Source organism: Ruditapes philippinarum, unplaced genomic scaffold (genome assembly GCF_026571515.1).
Source record: "Ruditapes philippinarum isolate M1 unplaced genomic scaffold, ASM2657151v2 ctg2054_1_1_1_1, whole genome shotgun sequence".
NCBI lineage: Eukaryota > Metazoa > Mollusca > Bivalvia > Venerida > Veneridae > Ruditapes > Ruditapes philippinarum.
The window spans coordinates 9,044-35,142 of NW_026855828.1; the positions used below are offsets into that span (position 1 = coordinate 9,044).

Consider the following 26,099-nt stretch of genomic DNA (forward strand, 5'->3'; position numbering starts at 1 on the left):
TTCTGTTAAATTTGGTCGCAGCAAAAATTCCTTCCTTTACTACCATCTACACATTAAGGTTGTTCATCCCTGTAAGTTTAAGCAAAATCTGCCATCCGGTTTAAGAGGAGTTGCGTTCACAAAATTTCTACATAGTATATAGTGAAAAAATCAACAAAGGGCCATAATTCTCTTAAATTTGGTCGCAGCGAAAATTCCTTCCTTTACTACCATCTACACATTAAGGTTGTTCATCCCTGTAAGTTTAAGCAAAATCTGCCATCCGGTTTAAGAGGAGTTGCGTTCACAAGATTTCGGGACGTACGGACGGACGGACTGACGGACAAGTGCAACGCTATATGCTCCCACATTGTGGGGGCATAAAAACATATGACTTGCTAGAAATCGCCTGTTATGCCAAATGAGTGTGTACCGTTCCCCTCGGCCCAGGCTATGAAAAGAAAACTGTACTCGAATGTTCTCAAAAACTATTCAGGGGTTTTCAGAATTTTGATATACCGTGGATAACTGATATAATTACAGGTACTCTACGCCTTATCTGATCAAAATCGGTTGAGTAATAAATAAGTTATGAATAAAAAACATACCTGAATCGGGTGAAAAATCGGCGTGTTCCGTACCCGAAAGGTCACGTGGTATGGCCACATTGGTCATATAAAGCAAAAGTTTACGGACGGACGCCGGACGAAAAGCGATCACAAAAGCTCACCCTGTCACTTTGTGACAGGTGAGCTAAAAACAATTTATCTGGTTATATCTGGTTACTTTAAGAATTGTTATTTTTCTATTTTCCTGTTATAAACTAAATTCTTTACCTGTTTTTGAATTTGCTCTGGACTTTTCAACATCAGACCAACAATAAGTTGCTTCACAGTTTGTCTATCCTGGTCATGTATTTTATTTGGAACGTCATCAATCTAAAATATTCATAATTTCATACATAAAAATGTTATCAATATATAAATCAGTCTTCATATAATAGTTACCATGACAACAAAACAATGTTTCTCAGAAATGTGTTTTCATCAACCCTGGCAATACAGGTCAGACAGGACACACTTTTATCATCATAGAAACATTTTTTCTCACTAACCAGATAGAAAAATCTGTAAATGTTACTAAAAATAGCGGTGTTGGAAAATCTTATCTACAGCATGGGCTTATCTCACACTCAACGTGCAGCACTTCTAAAAACGTATTCCTACACATACGCGATTCACTCCTATTTTAACAAAAATGAAACGTCAAAAGGACAAAATGTATTAAAAATATGTGAGCTTATCTATTAAATTGTCCACGGAATCAAAATAGATTGATATTAACTTTCACACTGCAATGAGTCCTACTCTACCTAGGTCCGCCCTTTTCAACATCGATGTGTTACTAAAAGTAGCTTACTTTAAAATATCGCAAAATTCTTCAAAAAAATCGGATATTATGACACTTTGCCTGAAGAACATCCATGTTTTCTGTTATGATAACGATGCTTCTTGATGACGAATTTCATTTTGATATATTTTAATTGAATATCCGGCCAAAATAACCGAATAAGTAGAAAAATCTTTGCAAACGGTAAACGCTCTTAGGCAACCATTTAAGTATGGACTGAATTCCTTATAAACACTTATATAATGACACTTTCCGACTTTAATATTGATGTGTTTTATCATGATAACCTTGCTTTTTGATGAGGGTCTCATATGAATTTATTTTCATTGAATTGTTCACAAATAAACTTGGTTAGTAGAATTTTTTGCGGACGTACGTCAGGCGCCTAAGCCCCGCCCCGCTTTTCAAAACTAGGGCGTAGCAAGTAGATCTAGTTTCACTGATATTTATTGTGTCCAGGTGAGTGAGAAAAATAATCAATCATTGGGTATATAGAGGATAGGGAAATCCCAACCCTCGGGCAATTGGTTGCATCAGGAACTCGCCAAGACTCGTTCCCGATGGAACCGATCACCCTCGGGTTGGGATTTCCCTATCCTCTATCTAACCCAATGATAGATTCTATTAATCTTAATTTTCATCTATAATTCCCAAAAATTTGTTCATATATATGATATATTATACCTACAATTAAATATGAAGCCTAAAGATGTAGTCCAAGATAGGGGTACTCTGCAATAGTGTCTGAAACAAGTAGGACAGGACATACTTTTGTCATCAAAGAAACATAATGAAATCATTAAAACAAGGAAAAGGTTATGTTAAGGAGAACAACTTGTTTTGAAGACATATTTATTTCTCAGAAGTGTTTTATCTTCAAACTTGTATGAACAAGTAAGACAGGACACACTTTTGTCATCAAAGAAACATAATGAAACCATTAAAACAAGAAAAAGGTTATGTAAAGTGTAAACTTGTTTTGAAGACATATTTATTTCTCAGAAGTGTTTTATCTTCAAACTTGTATGAACAAGTAAGACAGGACACACTTTTGTCATCAAAGAATATAATGGAAATCATTAAACAAGAAAAAGGTTATATTAAGGGAAACAACTTGTTTTGAAGACATGTTATTTCTTCAGAAGTGTTTTATTTTCAAAACTTGTATAAACAAGTAAGACAGGACACACTTTTGTCATCAAAAAGAAACATAATGAAATCATTAAAACAAGAAAAAAAAGGTTATATTAAGGAGAACAACTTGTTTTGAAAACATGTTATTTCTCAGAAGTGTTTTTATCTTTCAAAACTTGTATGAACAAGTTAAGACAGGACACACTTTTGTCATCAAAGAAACATAATGAAATCATTAAAAACAAGAAAAAGGTTATGTAAAGTGTAAACTTGTTTTGAAGACATATTTATTTCTCAGAAGGGTTTTATCTTCAAACTTGTATGAACAAGTAAGACAGGACACACTTTTGTCATCAAAGAAACATAATGAAACCATTAAAACAAGAAAAAGGTTATGTAAAGTGTTAACTTGTTTTGAAGACATACTTATTTCTCAGAAGTGTTTTATCTTCAAACTTGTATAAACAAGTAGGACAGGACACACTTTTGTCATCAAATAAACATAAAAATCATTTTAAAAACAAGAAAAAGGGTTATATTAAGGAGAAAACAACTTGTTTTGAAAACATGTTATTTCTCAGAAGTGTTTTTTATTCTTCAAACTTGTATGAACAAGTTAAGACAGGACACACTTTTGTCATCAAAGAAACATAATGAAATCCATTAAAACAAGAAAAAAAGGTTATGTAAAGTGTAAACTTGTTTTTGAAGACATATTTATTTCTCAGAAGGGTTTTTATCTTCAAACTTGTATGAACAAGTAAGACAGGACACACTTTTGTCATCAAAGAAACATAATGAAACCATTTAAAAACAAGAAAAAGGTTATGTTAAAGTGTTAACTTGTTTTTGAAGACATACTTATTTCTCAGAAGGGTTTTATCTTTCAAAACTTGTATAAACAAGTTAGGACAGGACACACTTTTGTCATCAAAGAAACATTAATGAAATCATTAAAACAAGAAAAAAAATTGTGGAAAACAACTTGCTTTGAAGACATGTTATTTCTCAGAAGTGTTTTATCTTCAAACTTTGTATAAACAAGTAGGACAGGACACACTTTTGTCATCAAAGAAACATAATGAAATCATTAAAACAAGAAAAAAAAGGTTATATTAGGGAGAAACAACTTGTTTTGAAAACATGTTATTTCTCAGAAGTGTTTTATCTTCAAACTGTGTATGAACAAGTAAGACAGGACACACTTTTGTCATCAAAGAAACATAATGAAATCATTTTAAAACAAGAAAAAAGGTTATGTAAAGTGGAAACTTGTTTTTGAAGACATACTTATTTCTCAGAAGGGTTTTTATCTTTCAAACTTGTATAAACAAGTAGGACAGGACACACTTTTGTCATCAAAGAACATAATGAAATCATTAAAACAAGAAAAAAATTGTGGAATCAACTTGCTTTGAAGACATGTTATTTCTCAGAAGTGTTTTATCTTCAAACTTGTATGAACAAGTAAGACAGGACACACTTTTGTCATCAAAGAAACATTAATGAAAACATTAAAACAAGGAAAAGGTTATGTTAAGTGGAAACAACTTGTTTTGAAGACATATTTATTTCTCAGAAGGGTTTTATCTTCAAACTTGTATAAACAAGTAGGACAGGACACACTTTTGTCATCAAAGAAACATAATGAAATCATTAAAACAAGAAAAAGGTTATATTAAGGAGAACAACTTGTTTTGAAAACATGTTATTTCTCAGAAATGTTTTATCTTCAAACTTGTATGAACAAGTAAGACAGGACACACTTTTGTCATCAAAGAAACATAATGAAATCATTAAAACAAGAAAAAGGTTATATTAAGGGGAACAACTTGTTTTGAAAACATGTTATTTCTCAGAAGTGTTTTATCTTCAAACTTGTATAAACAAGTAAGACAGGACACACTTTTGTCATCAAAGAAACATTAATGAAATCATTAAAACAAGAAAAAGGTTATGTAAAGTGTAAACTTGTTTTGAAGACATATTTATTTCTCAGAAGGGTTTTATCTTCAAACTTGTATAAACAAGTAGGACAGGACACACTTTTGTCATCAAAGAAACATAATGAAATCATTAAAACAAGAAAAAAATTGTGGAAACAACTTGCTTTGAAGACATGTTATTTCTCAGAAGTGTTTTATCTTCAAACTTGTATGAACAAGTAAGACAGGACACACTTTTGTCATCAAAGAAACATTAATGAAACCATTAAAACAAGGAAAGGGTTATGTAAAGTGTTAACTTGTTTTGAAGACATACTTATTTCTCAGAAGTGTTTTATCTTCAAACTTGTATGAACAAGTAGGACAGGACACACTTTTGTCATCAAAGAAACATAATGAAATCATTAAAACAAGAAAAAGGTTATGTAAAGTGTAAACTTGTTTTGAAGACATATTTATTTCTCAGAAGGGTTTTATCTTCAAACTTGTATAAACAAGTAAGACAGGACACACTTTTGTCATCAAAGAAAAATAATGAAAACATTAAAACAAGAAAAAAATTGTGGAAACAACTTGCTTTGAAGACATGTTATTTCTCAGAAGTGTTTTATCTTCAAACTTGTATAAACAAGTAGGACAGGACACACTTTTGTCATCAAAGAAACATAATGAAATCATTAAAACAAGAAAAAGGTTATATTAAGGAGAACAACTTGTTTTGAAAACATGTTATTTCTCAGAAGTGTTTTATCTTCAAACTTGTATGAACAAGTAAGACAGGACACACTTTTGTCATCAAAGAAACATAATGAAACCATTAAAACAAGAAAAAGGTTATGTAAAGTGTAAACTTGTTTTGAAGACATACTTATTTCTCAGAAGGGTTTTATCTTCAAACTTATATAAACAAGTAGGACAGGACACACTTTTGTCATCAAAGAAACATAATGAAATCATTAAAACAAGGAAAGGGTTATGTAAAGTGTTAACTTGTTTTGAAGACATACTTATTTCTCAGAAGGGTTTTATCTTCAAACTTGTATAAACAAGTAAGACAGGACACACTTTTATCATCAAAGAAACATAATGAAATCATTAAAACAAGGAAAAGGTTATGTTAAGTGGAAACAACTTGTTTTGAAGACATATTTATTTCTCAGAAGTGTTTTATCTTCAAACTTGTATAAACAAGTAAGACAGGACACACTTTTGTCATCAAAGAAACATAATGAAATCATTAAAACAAGGAAAAGGTTATGTTGAGGGGAACAACTTGCTTTGAAAACATGTCATTTCTCTGATTTCCCATCCGCTCGCCAGGGGAGTTCCTATAATGCAACCTGTTTTTGAAACGAGCCTAGAAAATGATCACTTGAAACTGTGAATAAAGGGCAATGATAAAGAAAACTTTAAACTGCCAAATATACATATGACTGAATTTAAATATAAAATTGTGATCAAATCTTAATGACCATGATATTAATGGATGTTAAACAATGTACAAACCACTCTCCAATTACGCTTCACGTAATTTTTGAATGTTATAGCTGAGGAGACACGTATTGACTGTTCGGCATCGGCTTTATCTACCAAGTTCAGTAACAATAATGGATAATTCTGATTGCCTTCCACTGACTCAAGGAACTTCTCCGCTGTAAAACAGATAAAAATGATTTACATTTCAATAAACTCTCCAAATAAAGGAATTATGAATAATTCTGGCATGTAAATTTGTTTTGTATAGTTGGGTTTCGAGACAAACTGACAGTGTAAATTTTAAACAACTTCCTAGCTTTACTGATTGAAGTAGACTAAAGGTGCTCCTTCATGCATTATTTCATTTCTCATAAATTATTTATAAAGGAATCCACGGATGTGAGGGGGAAATCAAGTTAAAGTCAGCCAGCAACCTTAACCGCTCTGCCACCGAGGCCTAAAAATAAATGATGGTTTTCTTGAAATACTCAAGTTTGTTTGTGCTTGCATGTCTACATCTTGGTCTCGAAACTTAGACAATCTTCATGTGATTAAAAGCTAATAAAACTGTCAAACTTTTTTTCAGGTTTTAAGTCACACACACATTTCTAAATAAAGTACCATGAATGTCCCTCTTCACATTATTTCAGGCAGAAAATGGACATTTCAGGTGTATAAATTTCTCACATGAATATAAATCCATAGTTAATAGCAACAAGTCAGCCAAAGAACCCACCATGTGAAGCTTGAATTAGTCATCTTACTATTTCAAGGAACAGTAAACAAAAGTTTGAAAATTAAGAATTCTTTGTCACCTTAGTGCAATAATTGATTGATTCTTATTAAATTTATAAGAACTTATTCCTTTACAGTAGTGAGGTGACAAACTGTCATGTGATCAATCAGTAATTGCATAAAAAGATATGGTCACAACAAAAATGATTCTAAAAAGACTACCAAAAGACTAGTAACTGATAATATTCTGAAATAATATCATTGTATTTCTTACACAAACAGAAATATTGTATAATACCTGGTTTTCTGACAGCTGGATCAGGTGACAGGGTTTGCTGTAAGAAGTTGGACAGTGTTTGCAGATTTTCATCTGTGATCTCCATCTCTTTTCCTATGGACAAAAAAAAGTTATTTTATACATTTTGTCCAATTTCAGCATCTCACTCTGGTACTCCATTAAGATGTAAGTGCTGAAGTATACATGTTTGTTTGTGGAATAATATATGTTTAATTGCTGAGCTATATATAAGTATCCAGAAATTTTAACAGCCCTAACAAGAGCTGTTGGTAGGACAGCATGCTTGATTGATAGTAAAAGAGCTTTGATAATGTAAAATTTTCTAAGTTCAAAAAGGGCAAATTTTTGTTTCAAATCCATGTCATAGTTATAGGTCTTGGAGAGTGTCCTATTATGCTCTCAAAGAAGTGTATACAATTTCAACTTGTTTCAAAGCCAAATATCAGTGGACTTTGAAAATATTTGAGGTGGTACACAAACTATAACATAAAAGATTGGCCATTGTTCGTGTGACTAGGATAGCTCTACATATTCTTATCCAATAGTTGAGGTAAACACCAACAGCAACTAACAGTTTATTCATGTTTGTAATATAATTCTTGTTGTAGCGATTGCAAAGTTCTTGTGTAGTCACTTTTTTATTTGTGTTGTTTTTTTCTCTGTAATCTAATTATAGCTCAAATTATAATATAGAACAAAGGTTGCCATTAAGAATTTATGGAGTAGGCTGAAATATAATTTGAGGAGGCCAAAGCAGGAGACACTGAATTTTTTAGTGGGGTCTAGGGGCATGCCACCAAGAAAATTATCAAAGGTCAATAACTCAAAAATTAGGAAGTGCAGAGTATCAGTTCTTGTGCACTGCACTTCTTCTTAACGAGATCTATCATCCTATGAAGTTTCAATTCCATAGCTTTCATAGTTGAAGAGAAATGGCCCGGACAAAATTAAAGTATGAAAATTTACAAAGGGCAATAACTCAAAAATTAAGAAGTGCAGAGTACTGGTCCTTGTGCACTGCACTTTGGGTTATTGAAAGAAGCATGCATACCCAGGGAATTCCCGAGGATTTTTTTTAAGCGCTACATTTTTTTAATTAGATGGGGGTGGGTGCGGGAGGGGGCCTTGACCCCCATACCGCATGTCGAAACTTTTTGCCATTTTAGATGTCAATATACTGCTGTGGGCTGTTTTTAAACAAATATTGAAAGCTTTTCACTTGATAAACATTTTCTTAATTTTTATTTTTTACTTTTTCCATTTCCAACAATTCAAATAAATAAACAATTATATATTTAAACACAAGTTCACAACATGTGATCAACATTTATATGTATGTGTGTGTCCCATTTAAATGAGTATATTTCAGTTGTTTTTTCTTCATTAACATCATTAAAAGTGGGCCTGTCTTCTAGGTTTGTTGTCCTTCCATGCATTGACTGCCTTCTCAAAGTTGAAAGATTCTAATGGGGGTCCTTGAAGGGAGACGGCAAGAAGATAGTTTAGAACTTTAACAGAGAGACAATTCCTGTTTTCAGTCTTAACTCTCTTCAGGCAGCTGAATCCTTGCTCACAATCTGAAATTAATAAATGAAAGTAATCATTTATGTTAACCTCATGTCTTTTATTTATATTGTTTGTTTGCTGTGAATTTTTGAAAATTTAAAACTTCCAGCCTGTTTAAACTTAACTAAGTAAAAAAAATTATATTTGAAATGTTGAAAAACTTCTAGCAAAGTGTTACACATCTGCAACTGTCATTGGAATTTCATTAATGTTCAAGAATGAATGAATTTAATAATAATTACCTGCAGTAGAGGTTGGGAGGAGGAGACCCACAGCAGTAATTCTGTAAAGAGCTGAATGACTGGTAGAAAGGTTGCCAGTAATCCAGGTCATGGTCTGGTCGGCTGACTGATCAGTCCCCTCTAGACTGGCACGTACCTGGTGCCAGTGGCTGCGGCACTGCTCCATATCTACACCAAAGTGCCTGGCCAGCTCATGTATGTCCTGACAGACCAGTGCTAAGGGGTAGGACACTTCACAAAGCTGTCCATGAACAGGTTTGATTAAAGAGGGCCTGCAAAATTAATATATTTTTCATTTTGGGGATTCAGTGAACAGAAACATATTACAAGATATTTCTAATTAAAAAAGAAAATGACCAATTGGCTGTCACTAAGTGGGATTGTTGATGTAAAGTTTTTGTTGTTGTTTTCACTCAGTTGCAAGTTAATAATGAACAGTCGTAAATGTTTTCAATGTTAAAGTAACCATCAACCAAATTTATTTCTGAATATCTATGCAGTTTAATTCAAGTAAAATACGATTATCATTGATTTATATATTAAAAAGCAAAATGATCCTGAGACAGTTTAAACGACATTGCTCACAAAAAAAAACTCTTAAAATTGATAGTGAACTAGGCTTCCCTTATTCATGTTAGACATATTATTTTTTGAAATCTTAATACTACAGTATAGTACAACTAATTAGACTTGTCAAAGAGACACCGAGATAATTTTGGACGGGCGCTGTCGTAACGGTTTGACAGTAAGAAAAAAAGTCTGTAAAATGGGTCAAACCGTTCACGCCAAATTAATTAGGCTGTACTACAGTACTGCTTAGACGGAACGATCATAAGAAAGTGAAAAATGAAATTGAACATTACACTTATATCAAGACAATTAACCTATTCATCCCTAAATATCAAATTGTTATATCGCATGTCAATTAATGCCAATTATATTATCAAAACAATAAAAGTTATTACACCTACCTGAAACATGTAAATATCACACATGCCGCGGTTAAATTGCACCCATCTCAATACAAATAATTGACAACACCTGAAAGTGCACCAACAGTCGTCTGCAGACATCGTTGACAGGTGTCTGTGACGTCACACAGTCTAAAGGCAATCAGTGTATCGGGTAATTAACTACACAGGACATGTATATTGGCTTGTTTATTTGGCCAATTGGGGTTAACTTATAGACACAATAGAAAGGAATATCGGTCATTTTTTAAAGCGCTATGATAATTTTAAGCGCATCGGGATTTCTTGTTTTGAAATTTTAGCGCATCGGTGCCGATGCGCTAAAAGCGCCTGGGGAATTCCCTGATACCAAGTTAGAAGTCAATCCGACTTATAGTGACTGAGTTATGCTCTGGACAAGCTTTAGGGGACACCCACGCGGACAACGATGCCAACGCCGCAGACATCGCTGACGCTGCCAACAAAAGTAACCCCTTTTCAAGGCGACACAAAAAATTTTAATTGGCGAAAAAAATTTTGGGGGGGAGCCAAGGCAAATGAGCATTCTAATGAGATTGGCGCTATATCGAAGAGCGCTATATCGAGGCTCCAGTGTATGTATATTTGACTTTCATTATAATTTTGAAAAGTGACGTATGGCCAGCCAATACAGGGTGTCCTGGCTAGTCGTATGTGACTCACGTACGACTAGAACTTCTGGCTAGCGGTACGGGCCCGTATGGCATGCCTCTTCCTATTTTTTACGAAGTCCAGGACTGATCTGGTTTACATATTGACAGTTTATGCTTGGTATTAAAGCATAAGTGTTTTCCACATCATAGGCATCATTTCATTTCATATTAAAAATTAGAGCAGACTGAGAGTGAAGGAGTGGTGCATTTCATTTTGTAAACCTGTAGAATAGCTAAGCAACTGAAACATCTTGTCAAAAGAATTTACTAAAATATCGATAACGTGGCTTTTTACAGAATATTATCGTATGTTGTCCTCGTACTTAATTCATTCATGGGATCTAAATAACATTTCAAAATTTTGTTTCTACCCCACCCGGCCGTTAACATTTGGCTTTTTTTGCGCAGGAACAATTTAGTTACATTTTTTATAAAAGAAATGAATAGGAGTAATGATTTTACCAGTTTTCGTACTGCTACTAAACGTAAACTGTTGTCAAGTCAATCTATAACTTATTCAGTTCATAGAAATAAAAGAAAAAGCATGGACAAAATTTTAAATTTCACTGGTGGCGCACTATCAAACGGTGTTGTGTAAAGAAAACGTATCATGAGAAATACATCTACTATCGGACACCAATCAAAGTAACGGAAATATTTGTTTGCATTTACGTTGTAGAAATGCAATTATTTTCATTTACTTTTTTTAATTTATAATATGCCATAATAAAGATGTTCTAGCTAATTTGTTATTGTAACGCAAAACAAAATTAGAATATGAACATCCTTTAATTCAGGGACAGTAATACCATTACCAGGAACGTTTGTTATATTATATACAGATACATGTACACGAACATGTAATGACGAACATATATACAAAAGCAGCCGGATGTATATCGATATTTACACTGTAATATATATTCGGTCATTCATATATTCATATTTACACCCATAATTACACAGGGTCATAAAGACTTGCACAGCTATCAAAATTTTTATGTCTTGTTGGAATATTATAGCCATAATTTCATGAAATTTAACTGTATGCTCCTGGTTGACTTGTGTTGAATTCTCAATTTCGATTTCGATGCTCTGCTTTAATTAAGATGATGTTTTTGGTAAGTGAATTAATATACATGCAGACCTGGGGTAATCACTAATCGTAATCATTGATTTTTTAATTGATTACATGATTACACTGTAATCATCATGTAATTGATTACCTTGCTCAAAATTGATTACATTAATTGTAATTAATCAATTACAGCTTAAATTCAGTCTGTAATTATGATTACAATTTGATTGATGTTGATTACTTTCAGATTTTATATGAAACTATTGAAATTCAAATGATTTATTTCACATGTTACAGTTTAACTAAGGTAGTAAAATATCAAGTGAGACATTTTAAGACATCACTCACAATGAAGAAATAAGTTTTAATCCATACAGTTAACCAAATTCTAACTGAAAGATAGACATCATTGTTTGGCTGGTATTCTAACCAAACTGTCAAATCATTGGATTGAATTTCCTAAAGAAACATCTGGAAATGTGACAGCACAGTGCAAATTGTGCCCTAGGAAGATAAATGGATACACTATGTCACATTCAAATTTCATTACCCACATAAAGGTATGTTAAATTTTGTTTCACATATTTTGGTTTAACCATGTTTTAAAAAGTTTCAAACAATGTAGATAACTTCTTTACTTTGCATATTCTAGAGTTTATGTCGGATGCATATTACCATATTTTAATTATATGCAACAGTTATTTTGTAAGGTGATAGACAATGTGTCTATATTATAATGGATACTGTTGTACCATTGAAGTGTTTGTAAAGAAATTGATAATTTCTTTGTAAAGTCTATTGTCTCTTTGAATTCCCATACAAAAATTTATTGTTTTCACACCTGTTTTAACACCTGTATACAGCATACTGTACAACTGACACTTTTCAAAATTTCTGTTGCAGAGAGTTCATTATGAAACCTACACCAAGAAGACTGAGGACCATTCTTGCATCATCGGCCCCTGTAGAGCGTTTGTTTAGTGTTGCGGGTAAAATTTTCCGTCCTGATAGATGCAGTCTGACTGACAGATGGTTTCATGAACTTATGATGCTAAAGTGCAATGCTAAAATATGATAAAGTGATGTGACAGTAACTAAAAGTGTGTTAAAATGATGACTGTTGATGAGCTGGAAATCCTTTGTGTATATAATGTATATAATGTATATATTAAATAGCAAGAAGAAACTTTTGTTTATAGTTGTACATTGAATGTAATCAATTATCAATCAATTACTTTCTTAAAGTAATTGTAATTCAATTGATTACAGAGGCAAGTCTGAGTAATCAATTGTAATCAATTACAATAAAATCTGAAAGTAATTGTAATTAAATCAATTACTGATCAATGTAATCATCCCCAGGTCTGTATACATGTACACATTGTATATTAATTATTTCTTCGTTTTCATATTGTAATTAAGTAATGTAAATAATCTATATTCCTCTAAACAGCTATAAAATGTTATGAATGGTATATATAAAAATATTACAATTAAGGCAATTGTTTCAAGTTTATATTAACATTTGCGCAAAAGGAAAATATGTTTTATATATCAGATTTTCTCAAACCATTCCCATTAGCTTACACTACCTATTTTACGCTTATAATTGTATGGGTCAATATCTATAATAATAAATATATAGAGGATATTCAAGTTTTTTCTATAAATACATGATTTATTTTCATCGGGTGGTATGAAAATAAATATTTCATGAGTGGCGGTAGCCACGAGTGAAATATGGTAATTTTCATGCCACAAGATGCTTGAGTATTAAATTCAAAGCGTATTTTTATCCTGTAAGTAACTGCTCTACATCAAGTATGTTTACAGTCATTCCATTAAATATAAAAACACACACACACACACACAAAAAGACCAAAACAAACACAAAAAACACAAGAAACGGAGGTAAGAAAAATATCTCTTGAACTGAAAAACACGACCAAAACCAACGTTATATAACCAAATTTTTGTGCAAATGATAAGCGTACTACGCTTCATAATGATTTACACACTTATTGACTTATAAAATACGCTTAAACGTGCCGCGATTAAGCACAAAAACACACTGGCAGTAACAAAAGTTATCATAAGAACTCCAGGACATATTTTGAGTTATCGCAAGAACTCCGTAACATTTGAAAAATCGGGTATAAATTTATTAGCCTGGGCTTTATGTTTGCAACTCTCCATAATAATTAGGTAATTAAGTATAGCATCGAAGAAGATCACAAATGAAAAGGTCAATATGTACGAATTAGCAAGTAATTTGGTAATTTTTCTAAAAACTACCAGATTTTTTTTAAAAAAAGGCGACAAAATATGGACTAAAAGATTTTTTCTGAAACAAAATACAATATGTAGGGCAAGCTTAATTATCAAAGTTAAATTTAGCACCTCAAATTCCCCATTTAAAGTTAAAATTAACCATTTTTTAAGCGAGTTCTCCAAGTATATAGAAAAGTTTTCCACAGAAATCCGTAACGTTTTCCAGGAACTCCGTGACAGTTATCATAAGATCTCCAAACAAGTTATCATAAGAACTCCATCCTTCGTGTAACACTTCCTCCCCCATGAGAAAGTCCCTGCTGGAGTGGAAGATACAAAATCAACTGAAATGAATGTTTTTTATTGCAAAAGATGAAAATCGCGTGCATAAAGGTCAAACATACACTAAATAGGCAGACTACAAGAAAAAGAAAAAGTCGCATTGAAGGTTAATTTCATGGCCACTGCTGTACGAACACATCTGCATAATATTAATACTACCATTTTCATACTGATGTAAATGTCTCCATACATAACCTCCAATTCCTTCTCAACATTTCATTTTTTTAATTTACTTCCAAATAGAAAATTTCGTTTAGGGTCCCAAAACATTATTTTACTTGGGGACCATAAGCCTTTTCATGGAAAGTTTCATATTATAGTTTCCATGATAACACATCATATTGGCCCGCCCGCTTAGATCAATAGGTAGGAGCGTCGGTGTCTAAGTTCGATCCTTGGGCGGGCAATGTTTTCCATGCCGATTTGATAAGACATTTAGTCTAACATCATTTGTCCTCCACCTCTGATTCATGTAGGTAAGTTGGCAGCTACAAATCTTTTTCCGTTCCGTTCCGCTAAATATCATTATCTTAGGGGATATTTATACTTTGCGGAACGAAACGGAATCACAATAAATAGAGTTGAAGACATGGTTTGTACACAATGCTGACTGTAATAGTAATATTTCAGCTTTATTAGTGCATGTAATATCAATTTATATATGGCAAGCATGTTTTCAAATTTAATTTGTTTACGATGATTATTTATATTTTTTAGAATTTTATATAATACAAAATGAGTGTACTGGAAATGACGGCCATTCGATACATATCAAAGAGGTCCTGATATCGCTAAAAATATTTAGATTGTCAACTCATTTTTTTTTTTCATTCGTCAGTTTATATGAATAATAAATATTAAATTACTGCAACAAGTGCAAAAAATTTAAATATATAAATTTTATGGCGATAGGATTTCCTATTTTGACTAAGTCAAGAACATAGTTTTTAAAACAGGTTGCATGTAATAAATTCGTGTGTACCTGTAATATACCAGGATGAAAAAATCCATTGACAAGAAAAAATAAATCCTGTTCCGTTCCGTTCCGTAGAATATCATTATTCTATGGGATATTTATACTTTGCGGAACGAAACGGAACAACTGTTTGCAGTCCCGAAGATTTTATATAAATAATGTCCATTTAGAAGTGGGTTTTCAGATGGTTCAGTTCGAAAAAGCCCTTGATCGACTGTTCGCTAGGCAGTTTCAATATTTCATTATTTTTATTTGATATATTTACATATTAGTAAAAAAATTGCTGTGCCCCGTGTGGTGCCTCAATGTTTGTTCCGTTCCGATTCGTTCCGTTCCGCAAAGTATAAATAGCCCTCGGACCGTATATATTGCAGTTACCATTGCCGTGTATGACCATACTCAATAAAAACGAATCTGCAACAATTTCAATTAATTTTGCTGTTTTGGGCGCTTTTTGATAATTAAGGGTTCAATTTTACCTTCCTTTCTAGTCACACTGCAGATAACTTTTACTTCTTGTTAAATCTGCAATAGTTGAATCTTTAAAACAGACTAGAAAACTATAGAATTAAAAGCTGCAAGCTTCCAGATGGCAAAAGTATTTCGAAAAAATAAAACTTGAGCAATAAGATTTTCAGAAAAGTAAAAAGATCAAGTGTTAAAAAATTACAAAACATGCCAACTTTTAACAAGAGAAATTTGCTAATTTTCAATGTAAAACCCAGTAACTGGTTTATTTTTTCATGATGATGTTTTTCAGGTTATATACATGTATTGAACTGATATTTTGGCCATTTTATAAATTTGAACGCATATAATGCTTCAAACTTGATACAAGTAAGACCAGTGTATGATTTGAAACTTACAAATTTATGCCTTTATAATCATCGTGTTACTTAACCTTTTATAAATTTGAACGCATATAATGCTTCAAACTTATGATTTGAAACTTAAAAATTTATAGCCTTTATAATCATCATGTTACTTAACCTTTTATACATATAATACACAAAGAATTGCAATGTATAAATAATGCATCTATGTACAATTTCATGACAACTAATATGAATTCGTACATTACACATACAGAAATACAATACAATGTATCAGTTAACTTCTATGTACGTTTGCATGGGGCTAGATATTCGCATAAAACATATATACATGTATTACATATGTAGAACTTTAAATTAAACATTTATGTACCTTTACACGAGAATTGATTGTAACTGTTGACCAATATGGAAGGCATGGCTAAATTTCTAATATCATGTACATTATCGCTTGTAATCAACTTAGCAAATTTAAACATGCAAGTAAACCTCCAGTAATATTTCTTCAAAAATGTTGTTCGGAGTTCCTGATAAATAGGACATATTATTATAACAAAATGGAACTCGTCCTCTAATTGATTACATGCTACACAGGCTCTATAAATTGAAGGTACACTGTGGGGTTTTCTCCATCTACCCACCTCTATTTCTAGACGATGAGAAAACATTCTTAAACGTGACATAGCTATTCTATACTTTTTAATATCAACAATATCTAAATATCTACTAAAAACTGAAATCATTGAAAGTGTGGTAAGATAGTGCTTTTGAAGAATTTGTGATTCGGGCATTTAAATCCTGTTTCCATGTGTCTCTAACCCTCTGGTTAAATACATAATAAGTATATATAATTTTTATAGACATGCAAACTTTAAAAAAAAAATCGAAATTTGAACTGGGAGTCTCCAGAATAATTCAGTTCCGCGGTCAATAATAATTGATTTTAAGATAGTTTGTGTTGTCATTTATTTTTCTTTGTCGCTCAAGTTCTTGTTTTTTTGTAAATCATTTTCGCTCGAGGCTTTATCAACAGAAAAAGAATGTTTTTGTTTTGAACATATGCTTACATTGTATTTTATAAAGATAATCAGGCGAAAAGCTGTTTTAAATGTAAACATATGACTCAGAAATTTAAGTAGGTTATTAATATCGAGCTTTACAAATGACCTTTTAGTTTGTAAACAAAAACCCTTTATGTTCCAAAACAAAAAATGTATATATGGAAGGGAATCAAGTGTATGTTATGTGCAATTTTAATTTTCAGTTAAATTGATTCATGCTTACCAGGTTACAGACATATACTTTTATTTACAGCTTGTGAGAAGCTGTAAGGACTCAATAAATTTGATAAATCCATTTTAATATCATCCATTGACCTCGAGATCTATAAATATCATTTATAGTCACAATACATGTACATGTATAACTTTTGCTCATCCATTGTCATAAACAGATGCCTTTTATGTCGTCTGCTTAAATCTGACAATACAATTGTTCGGATATACATATGTTGATGATGTCGTTGAAAAATGATTGTTGTTTTCTATAGAAGTTGTGTAATCGATGTGACAGATTGTGTGTTTGTGTATATGTAAATTGTTGGACAAATTTAAATGAGATTTAACTTATAAGACATACATACTGTATTTCTCTACTGTTTCGTTGGTTTTTTTTTTAATGCTAACGCACAATGTAGAGTTTGCTATACATATTAGTATTGTCTTTTATATGGATGTAATCAATACACAATAATGCCAAATGGATAAAAATCAATCTTATATGTGAGTTTATATGGGCACGGACGCTATAACATTGACCGCCGATCTTAGACTAAAGAGTGTTTGCGTTTATCTTTTCGGAACTCACTTGTCTCCGAAAACTCTAATGTCACTTTTCAAATTTCCTTAATTTGTCAAATTTTGATGTAACAAAGTGCTGGAAATATTAAGAATAAAAAATGATGTTATTAATCAATAAAGAAGCATCTAAAATATCAGATTTCATTGCAATGAACAACATAAAAGGAGTATGTCACAGACGTTGAAATTCTTCGGAGTTCGTCGCTTAAATATTGTTTGTCATATAAATGACAAATGTTGGCATCGATTAAATTGTTGTGATGAGATTTAAAGATGATTATATATCTGTTTATACTTTGAAAACCAGCTGTTTATTCTGACAGAATTTTAGTTTTGGAACTACTTTCTGACAGTATTTTAGTTTAGGAACTATTCTCTTTCAGGAGCAGTCAGTATGTAAATCATGAATGGCGCCTTAGCAATATTATTCAGTTCGATTTTTATTTGGAAAGGCAAGTTGTTTATAATGATAAATGATGAAACGTTTTCATTTATTTGAAAGATCTTTACGGTATTCTTTATTTGTTATTAGTATTATAATAATTATATTTGTTTCCAAATCTGTTAGTATAATAATAATTATTGTCGATGATATAATTTTCTTTATATTTATTATTATTATTATTATTATTAATAATAATTTATTATTATTACTATTATTATTATAGAAAAGGCTAAAGCCGTCCATATGGCAAATACGCCGAAAATAACAGGGACGGCTTAAGCCGTCCCTATGGCAGTGAAAGGGTTAACATGGCAGTGAAAGGGTTAACACATTGTTATTTCTAATTTCGCTCAACATTTGTATGAAAAAAATACTGAAACCTTTTTTTATTAAACAATTTAATACTTTCATTTGATTCAAATGCTATATTAAAAAATACAGTTTAAAAGTACAAAATTTAAATCTGTTCATTTAAAATTATCATGCTGTAAAAGCTAAGTACAAAGTCAAAATCTGAGCCTAAGTTGTAATCTGCCAATTTAATGACAGCCTTTCTAATTTCACATTTCACATTTCTTTCAATAATTTCAGTCATAGATGAAATATTTATTTAAAGGTATTTGGATGAAATTTCCTATGTATACGAATGTGTTTTGTTTTTTATTGTTAGTTTTGTTGATGATCTCCTTTCATTATTTTCTGCAGCAACAAAAGGGTTGCCTTTTACAAATGACAAACAAGCACTTTCTTCCGACTCTGTCAGATTTCTGGTTCTAGCAGACTGGGGTGGATCTCCCTACCCTCCCTTTACAACCGGAGTTCAAGTTAGAGTGGCACACCAAATGGCACTTAAAGCGGAGAAAGAAAAAGTCAGTTTTGTGCTTGCTCTTGGTGATAACTTTTACATGAATGGTGTCGTTGGTTTTTACGACGAACGTTTTAAGGTTGTTGTTTCTTTTCCCTTTTTATTCATGTATAAAACAATATCTATTGTATATATGGTCTTACATGTAACTCTTTTCAAAGCAAAATATTGATATTTACTTTAGAGACACAGTTATGTAATTATTCTACATACAAGCAAAATTTTGGATTTTTTATTTTGATTTTTTTACTCAAATATTTTCTTAAACACAAAATCATATTTTGACAAATGCGTATACAGAATTTCGTGTACACGTGTTTAGTGTTTATAATCGGTGTTTACAGACGACATTTGAAGAGGTTTATCACCAGGAATCACTGAATATACCTTGGTACATAATTGCTGGAAATCATGATCATTATGGCACGGTTGAATCACAAATCCTATATTCCACAATATCAAACCGATGGTGAGACATTCATTTACATATACATGTATATTGTAATATATACAATCAGTCCAATAAAAACAAACGTTTTTCTTTAGCTTTCAACTTTTGTCTTTTTTTTTCTTTATTCCTTTTTTTATATGTATTGTAATGTCCCTTGCGGGGGTATGACATATGATATATGCATTCATTTGGAACATTATTACTCTGATAATTACACAGCAATGTTGGGTACATGTATGCTGCACTAAACTTACACTTTTGTATGAACATATTTGGCCTCACTCACATAACAAGTAAATTGCAGTAGTATTGTCACAAATATTCTGAGCATTATTTTTTGAAGTATATTGTTTTTTCATGAAGGAATAAGCAAAAATGTCTGTTATATAATTATACATGTAACTTGGTTATAAAGTAAATTGGTTTTTAGCTATAAAATATATTTTACCAGTATTATCATGTTTTTAAATGTCTCTTATAAATCTATCGATATTGGTCCAACATGTTTTTTAATATGATTGAACATTGTGATGTATTGTATATATGACATGCTTGGAATGAGACAATAAACTATTAAACTATATAAAAAAAATTTATTGTAAGGTGACTTTATATGAAAGTATGTAATTCTAACCTTCGTCACAGGTCTACTACATTTAACATTGTCACATTTCTATTTGTTTTACAATGGAAAAGTTGACTGGCTTAACTTGTGACGTCCATTTAACTTTTCTATTGATTGCCATTCTTATTAATTGGGACAAAACTGCTTTTTGATTACGTTGTACATGCAAAATTAACAATAAAGTTAGAAGTTGTTCTTGTCAATAGACGTTATCCGGAATTCGGCAAATTTGGTGTTTTCCCGTACCGTTATTGCTTCACGGTGCACTACCCGTAGCAATTAGATAAGTCAACCTGTTGCGCTTATTTTCGAATCTGTGACTGTAAAAGTTTGTTTGTACTGATAAGTTGGGAAAAAAACAAAATATTCTTAATATTCCGAAGTAAGTCTATTATTGTTTGGGGATGTAAATGATTTATGTTTTAGTTTATATGCTATTAAGTACTCATATACAACATATTTTACATGCTGCAAAGGAATTTTCCTGACTTTTACTACAAGGAATCTAAGACTTTACCGGGTGGAAAAGTTTTGGACATTTTATTTCTGGACACTTATATTCTCTGTGGACCTACATATAACACACCCTTTGGTCATCGTATACGTGCTCCTCTGTATTACTCGTGGGCAGAAAGTCAATGGGAGTGGATACAATCTAATCTAAAGGAGTCCAAGTGAGTTCTCGTCTTGTTTGTTTTATCAGGATAATATTTTAAAGACATTTTTCTTTGTTTTTCTATTCTTTTATCTGAGTTCCCGGCACACCGTGCCAGGGTGTACTGAAATAATCTACACAATACATGTCATATTTTTTTTAACTTATAAATTGAATTTACTTGACTAATGATTCATATAACTATTATTTTTTATAATCGTGTATAATTGTGCAATGTTGTTTATTACTTCTTGTCATGTCATTGTATATGTCGAACGCAAAGAGGATGTAAAGACGATAAGAACAAGTTATTTTCATAATAATAATAATAATAATAATAATAATAATAATAATAATAATAATTACACTATTTATAAAACAAAATTGCAAAAATGCAAATTTTGCAAATGGACGCTTCAAAACGGTATATTAACCTAGAAAATGTATGCATCAATACAAATTGTTACAAACGTTGGTAAAAAGGTACAGTAAAATTAAGAATAGTGCCTATAGCTGTGGTTAGTAACATTGTGTAAAATAAATGTAAATAATATGGTATGTTTTAAGCAATATAAATGAAATTTGGGCTCATATTTGTCGAGGTATTAATTCTTTTTAACGAGAAATTTGATTTACAATAATATTTTTCATGTAATTTTCCTGTTTTATGCTTCCGAGGGATCATTATTTAAGATTTTTTATTAGTCGAGTAAACGCAACTTTTATAAGAACGAAATACTAATTGGACCTAGAGTGGTGGTTTAGGAGATAGATTTTCCTTTTGACAATACTATATCCACTGACAATTATATACAACACGTGAACAATTATAATCAATATTCAATACTTTTCGAGATCTCGTAATTTTAGAGACCGATTACCTCCTGGTTGTTAGGAACACATATCATGATATTCTCTGGCTGGCAGCAACGGTCCTACAAAACTTCTCTATGAAAGACTCGAACCTCTTCTATATGAATACCGTGTAACGGCTTACCTGTCGGGACATGATCATAATTTACAGGTTTGTTATTGTTTTATAAACTGTAAATTTAGTGATTAATCTCCCAACAGCCAAACTTTCTAAGATTTCCAACGACACGTACAAATTTTTCATTTAAAGTGCATTATATGGTATAAACTACCAAGAGTTGCAGAACTTTCCCCTTTTTCAGTGGCATATAGGTAAAAGACTAAGAACATTTATTCTTATGAGTGAAATTGCCTACTCGAACATCGTAAGACGGATGTCATGGTCGCTATACTAGTGGTAGTTGAGTTGAAATGTTTATTAAATTTGTTTTAAATACACAAGAATAAATGATATGGATTAAATACATTGTAGCTTTTTTGGCATGAAAAAACTGAGTGTGTTGACATGCAAACTGCAGAATTTTCACACGCTGATAAAGGGTTTATCAAAATTTTAGATTCCACCCATAATTGTATGAAATGAAGGTGTATGTTTTTTTTTTAAAATGTCCTTTAGACCAGTCTTGTTTTATTTATACCAACATTAACCAATGTAATTCATGAAATGTATAATTTTTTTCTTTTTAGAATAATGATACATTGTACTAGCTCCCGAACAAAGGCCACTGTTACACATTCCTTGTGGTGGCCGTTGTTGGAAAGTGTGACTGTTTAACTGTTTTTTTTCTCTTTCTTTTCATTTTTTTCATTGGACACATTTTATAGATATTATATATTGACATAATATTTTTGAAAAATGTCTTAAAAAAACTTTAATTTCAGCATATACAGATGAAAAGTAATGGAGCAAAAATGGACTACTTTATAATAGGGAGTGGCAGTAATGTTGATTGGTATCTGGACAGCAAGATAGTACCGGATAATTCTCTTAAATTCTCTTTCGCTTATAGGAAAGACGTTGGAGGATTTGCGTTCCTAGAGGCATCTGATTTAAGTTTAAGAATTGTTTTTATCGATAGTGAAGGAAATGAAAAATACGAGTATAATATGCTACCGCGAACATTGCAAAATGATGATCAAGAAACATAATAATTATAATGTATAATATATCTGGCCAGGTTTGAAAACTAATTATTGTTCTGTGATTTTAATCGTATCTAAAAAAATCTATTTTCATACTTTATTGTTTTGTTATCAGATCTATCTATTATATAAGGAATCAGTCGCAATTTAACTTATTGGTACAACTAACAAACTTTCTACACATGATTTCTTCAATATAGAATCAAACACTATTTTTATAGTCAAATATCGGTTTCACTGCTTTTGACAAACTGGGTACAAATATGTTACTTTATATGTTATTAAAATTTGTTAAATCCAATATGTTTTCTTCTTATTACTATATGTTTGAGATATTTTGATATTGTTCAATGTCGTTATTGTTTTGCATACACCGTTGAACATGGAATAAAAATAGAACCTCATTGACTTTACAACGGAAGTTGAGTCTTATGAATTCCGGAATATCGAAAAGGATAAAAGCATTTTACTGTTAGTGCTGTTTTTATTTTTTAGTCGCTCAGTTGTTGTGTTTTTTTTTAAACTTGAAAGAAGGAGATTAACTTTTGCTTTCCTGGTCTGAAAAGAACCACTCACTTTCTATATGTCTTGGTGTATGGGCTACTGGATGATACTAATACATGTAAATTACATGCTGATTGCTTTATCCCAGTTATCTAAAACTTATCGTGCTATATATATTTGAATATAGAAAAAGAAAGTATATATTTTGCACGAAAATAGATCTTTAAGAGAGACAAGTGGATATTTAGACAATCGGAAGAATTTTGATGCATTTGGCACAGCAGTATGATATATATTAATACAAACTGTTCTTAGGAATCAATGATATGTATACACCCATGGAAACTCAGACGGTTTAATCTCTTGGGATTATGGCAATGGTAAACTGTTTTGAATCTTCTACACATTCACAGCCTTTTTAAAAATGCAATGTCCAGAATCGAGTTGTTGTGAGTTATTTGTATTTTTACTTAATGGCTGTGAGATCTGGGGATTTGGAATTAAGTAAATAATCGAAAAATTACAATTAAAGTTTCTAAACCATACCTTAAGTCTCAAAAGCTGTACACGGCGTAGCAACTCGTGTACAGCCATGAGAGCCGATATGTATAGCTATTAAAACACAAATTATATCACGTCTGTCAAAAATAATACAGCCAGTTCTATCAAGTTATGTTCCAAAATGTACAAATGTACTCACTTTTATTCAAGACCGCGTACCTAAAAAAGGTTATGGTCTTGCATGAAACACCTGATTATCAATATTATAATCAATTAAAAGCAGATCTCAGATACGACCGAGTAAATAAAGGAGGTAATTAGAAATATATCTTTCATAAAGACTTCGACAAATTCTAAATAAAAATCTATATTTATTATTCTTAAAACTTATTAATAATATAATAAAAATTTGTTGTATAAATATGCTACTCAACTTTTGCTTAGCACCATATGTTTGAGTGTAAATATTTTTTGGGATGGACGAATTTAAGCCTATAAATGAGTTTTTCAACGATTTTATGCTAGAGAAGAGGATGAACCCCCTCTGAAAATTTCAGAACATGCAGCGTGTTTTGCAAATTTGTTCAATTTTTTTTTTTTTTTTTTACAGTTTTAGACTTAATACCGTGTGTGTGACCCGACAGCTAGACAGCGCCTTCTCATACTCCCTATTTGGTTTCTGATCGTTCTAACGGGTATGACTACCCATTCTTGGACCAACATGGCTTCAAGCTCCTGGATGGTTCTTGGTTGCAGCTGACGAGCTGAAATTCTAACCTGCAGCTCATTCCACATGTGCTCTACTGTATTTAAGTCAGGTGAGCGAGCAGGCCAGTCCATGTGCTTAATATACTCCCTATCTAGGTAATCCTGGACCACCCTTGCCCTATGGGGGCGAGCATTATCGACCATTAGAATGAACGGATCGCCGTTTACTCCAGCATACAACCTAACCTGGTTAACTAAAATGTCGTCTTTGTCAATGTGCCTCTGTTTAGCACAACCAGGTCCGTTCGTACATCCCAGCTGATGCCACCACACACCATAACTAACCCACCTCCGTAGTGGTCATGCTCAGCAATATTTGCAGCCTGAAACCGTGCACCTCGTCTTCTCCAGACTCTAGCACACACATCTGTGAAGTCTAGGCAGAACCTGGACTCATCAGTGAACAGAACGTGTCTCTAGTGTTGCAAGGTCCACCGTGTATGTTCCATGGTTCATTCCAAACGGGCCTGGTGATGTCGATGCATCAAGGAGATACGTATGCAAGGTCTTGCCTTCATGCAGCCTTCTACGTACCGTCTGCGTTGAAACACCGACCTCCACAGCATTAGTAAGACCATTTCGAAGAGAAGTACAATGTATTAAGGTAACGAATGCCGTTATGTTTATCACTCGAAATTGAAACTCAAACTACAGTAACATGAATATTAATTAAAATACAACACAATAAGGTACAACAATATTACGTTTATTTATTAAAAGTATTAGCCACTATTTTAAAAACAAAACCTTCTATGCGACTGGCCATTGTACATTTGTTTGCTTAAATCTGCCCATTTACATGCTGATATGAAGATAATCCTGCGATTCAATGTGAAGAACACATGACTGGGCGCCAGGTTTTCTTCCTTTCAAGCAAGGTACATTAAACTATTCCTTTGTAATTATAGTACCTCGCTAGCCAGAATCGTCCGCGGTCTTGAAAATACTATGTTATGGTTTAATTGGTAAAAAATACTGAGCGCGTTCCTTAGAGCAATAAAATAACATTTTCTAGTGTTTATATTTGTTTACCAATGGGCAATAATTCCTATACTTAATGAAGTATCTCATGTGATAAGAATCGATTATTCTCCCTTTGTTGATGTATCAGTAAAAGTCCTCAGAATCTTGATACACATGAAAACTTAGCTTTTGAAAAAAGAGATCATGAAATGAAGGGATTTGTTGATAATATTGTTGAGTTTGAGCGAGACGTTTTAAAGCGTAATTCATGAGAAGTCATATCCATCCATCCAACCGTCCGTCCGTCTGTCTGTCTGTATGTATGGACCACCATCTAATGGTTTATTAGCTTTATCTTTCCATAATCTTAGAAAAAAAGAAGTGAAAATGGTTACTGGTTTATAAGGAAAATAACACAAAATGATCAAAGGAAAGAGCCATCATCCCAATGTTAGTCTGTACGTCAGCCCTGAGAAACTTAAATCTTCTCTGTCTTTTCCGTCAAACTTCGGATAAGGA

The 26,099-nt window shown here is 32.0% G+C and overlaps 3 protein-coding genes and 1 long non-coding RNA gene across 4 annotated transcripts; 2 read left to right on the forward strand and 2 right to left on the reverse strand.

The window, feature by feature from the left end:
* Nucleotides 1-815: 815 nt before the first annotated feature.
* On the reverse strand, nt 816-11,043 carry LOC132744529 (exportin-2-like; the record flags this gene model as incomplete). Its single annotated transcript, XM_060733277.1, has 4 exons — nt 10,891-11,043; nt 6,979-7,071; nt 5,976-6,121; nt 816-917 (listed from the first exon to the last, which is right to left on the reverse strand). Coding segments are annotated over exons 2-4 (333 nt in total), but the record flags the coding sequence as incomplete, so codon positions are not given.
* Nucleotides 8,198-9,855, reverse strand: LOC132744511 (uncharacterized). The gene is made up of 3 exons (XM_060733241.1): nt 9,758-9,855; nt 8,787-9,058; nt 8,198-8,555 (listed from the first exon to the last, which is right to left on the reverse strand). Exons 2-3 carry the CDS (start codon nt 8,950-8,952, stop codon nt 8,371-8,373), a joined length of 351 nt encoding a protein of 116 aa, XP_060589224.1. The 5' UTR covers nt 8,953-9,058; nt 9,758-9,855; the 3' UTR covers nt 8,198-8,370.
* A 6,508-nt stretch (nt 11,044-17,551) lies between the features above and the next one.
* LOC132744516 (tartrate-resistant acid phosphatase type 5-like) lies at nt 17,552-20,881 on the forward strand. Its single transcript, XM_060733245.1, has 5 exons — nt 17,552-17,709; nt 18,171-18,239; nt 18,938-19,176; nt 19,442-19,566; nt 20,650-20,881. The coding sequence occupies exons 2-5, from the start codon at nt 18,191-18,193 to the stop codon at nt 20,849-20,851; spliced, it is 615 nt and encodes a 204-aa protein (XP_060589228.1). The 5' UTR covers nt 17,552-17,709; nt 18,171-18,190; the 3' UTR covers nt 20,852-20,881.
* Nucleotides 20,882-21,746: 865 nt separating this feature from the next.
* Nucleotides 21,747-23,145, forward strand: LOC132744517 (uncharacterized). The gene is made up of 2 exons (XR_009627708.1): nt 21,747-21,852; nt 22,584-23,145. It is a non-coding gene; the product is annotated as an uncharacterized LOC132744517 (long non-coding RNA).
* The last annotated feature ends 2,954 nt before the right edge of the window (nt 23,146-26,099 follow it).

Coding starts and splice junctions, on each gene's coding strand:
- LOC132744511 (XM_060733241.1), bottom strand. CDS start 8,952: ATGGAGCAGTGCCGCAGCCACTGGCACCAGGTACGTGCCAGTCTAGAG. Junction 8,556..8,786: donor CCTCCCAACCTCTACTGCAG/GTAATTATTATT, acceptor TATTAATTTCAG/ATTGTGAGCAAGGATTCAGC.
- LOC132744516 (XM_060733245.1), top strand. CDS start 18,191: ATGAATGGCGCCTTAGCAATATTATTCAGTTCGATTTTTATTTGGAAA. Junction 18,240..18,937: donor TTCGATTTTTATTTGGAAAG/GCAAGTTGTTTA, acceptor TATTTTCTGCAG/CAACAAAAGGGTTGCCTTTT. Junction 19,567..20,649: donor TCCACAATATCAAACCGATG/GTGAGACATTCA, acceptor CATGCTGCAAAG/GAATTTTCCTGACTTTTACT.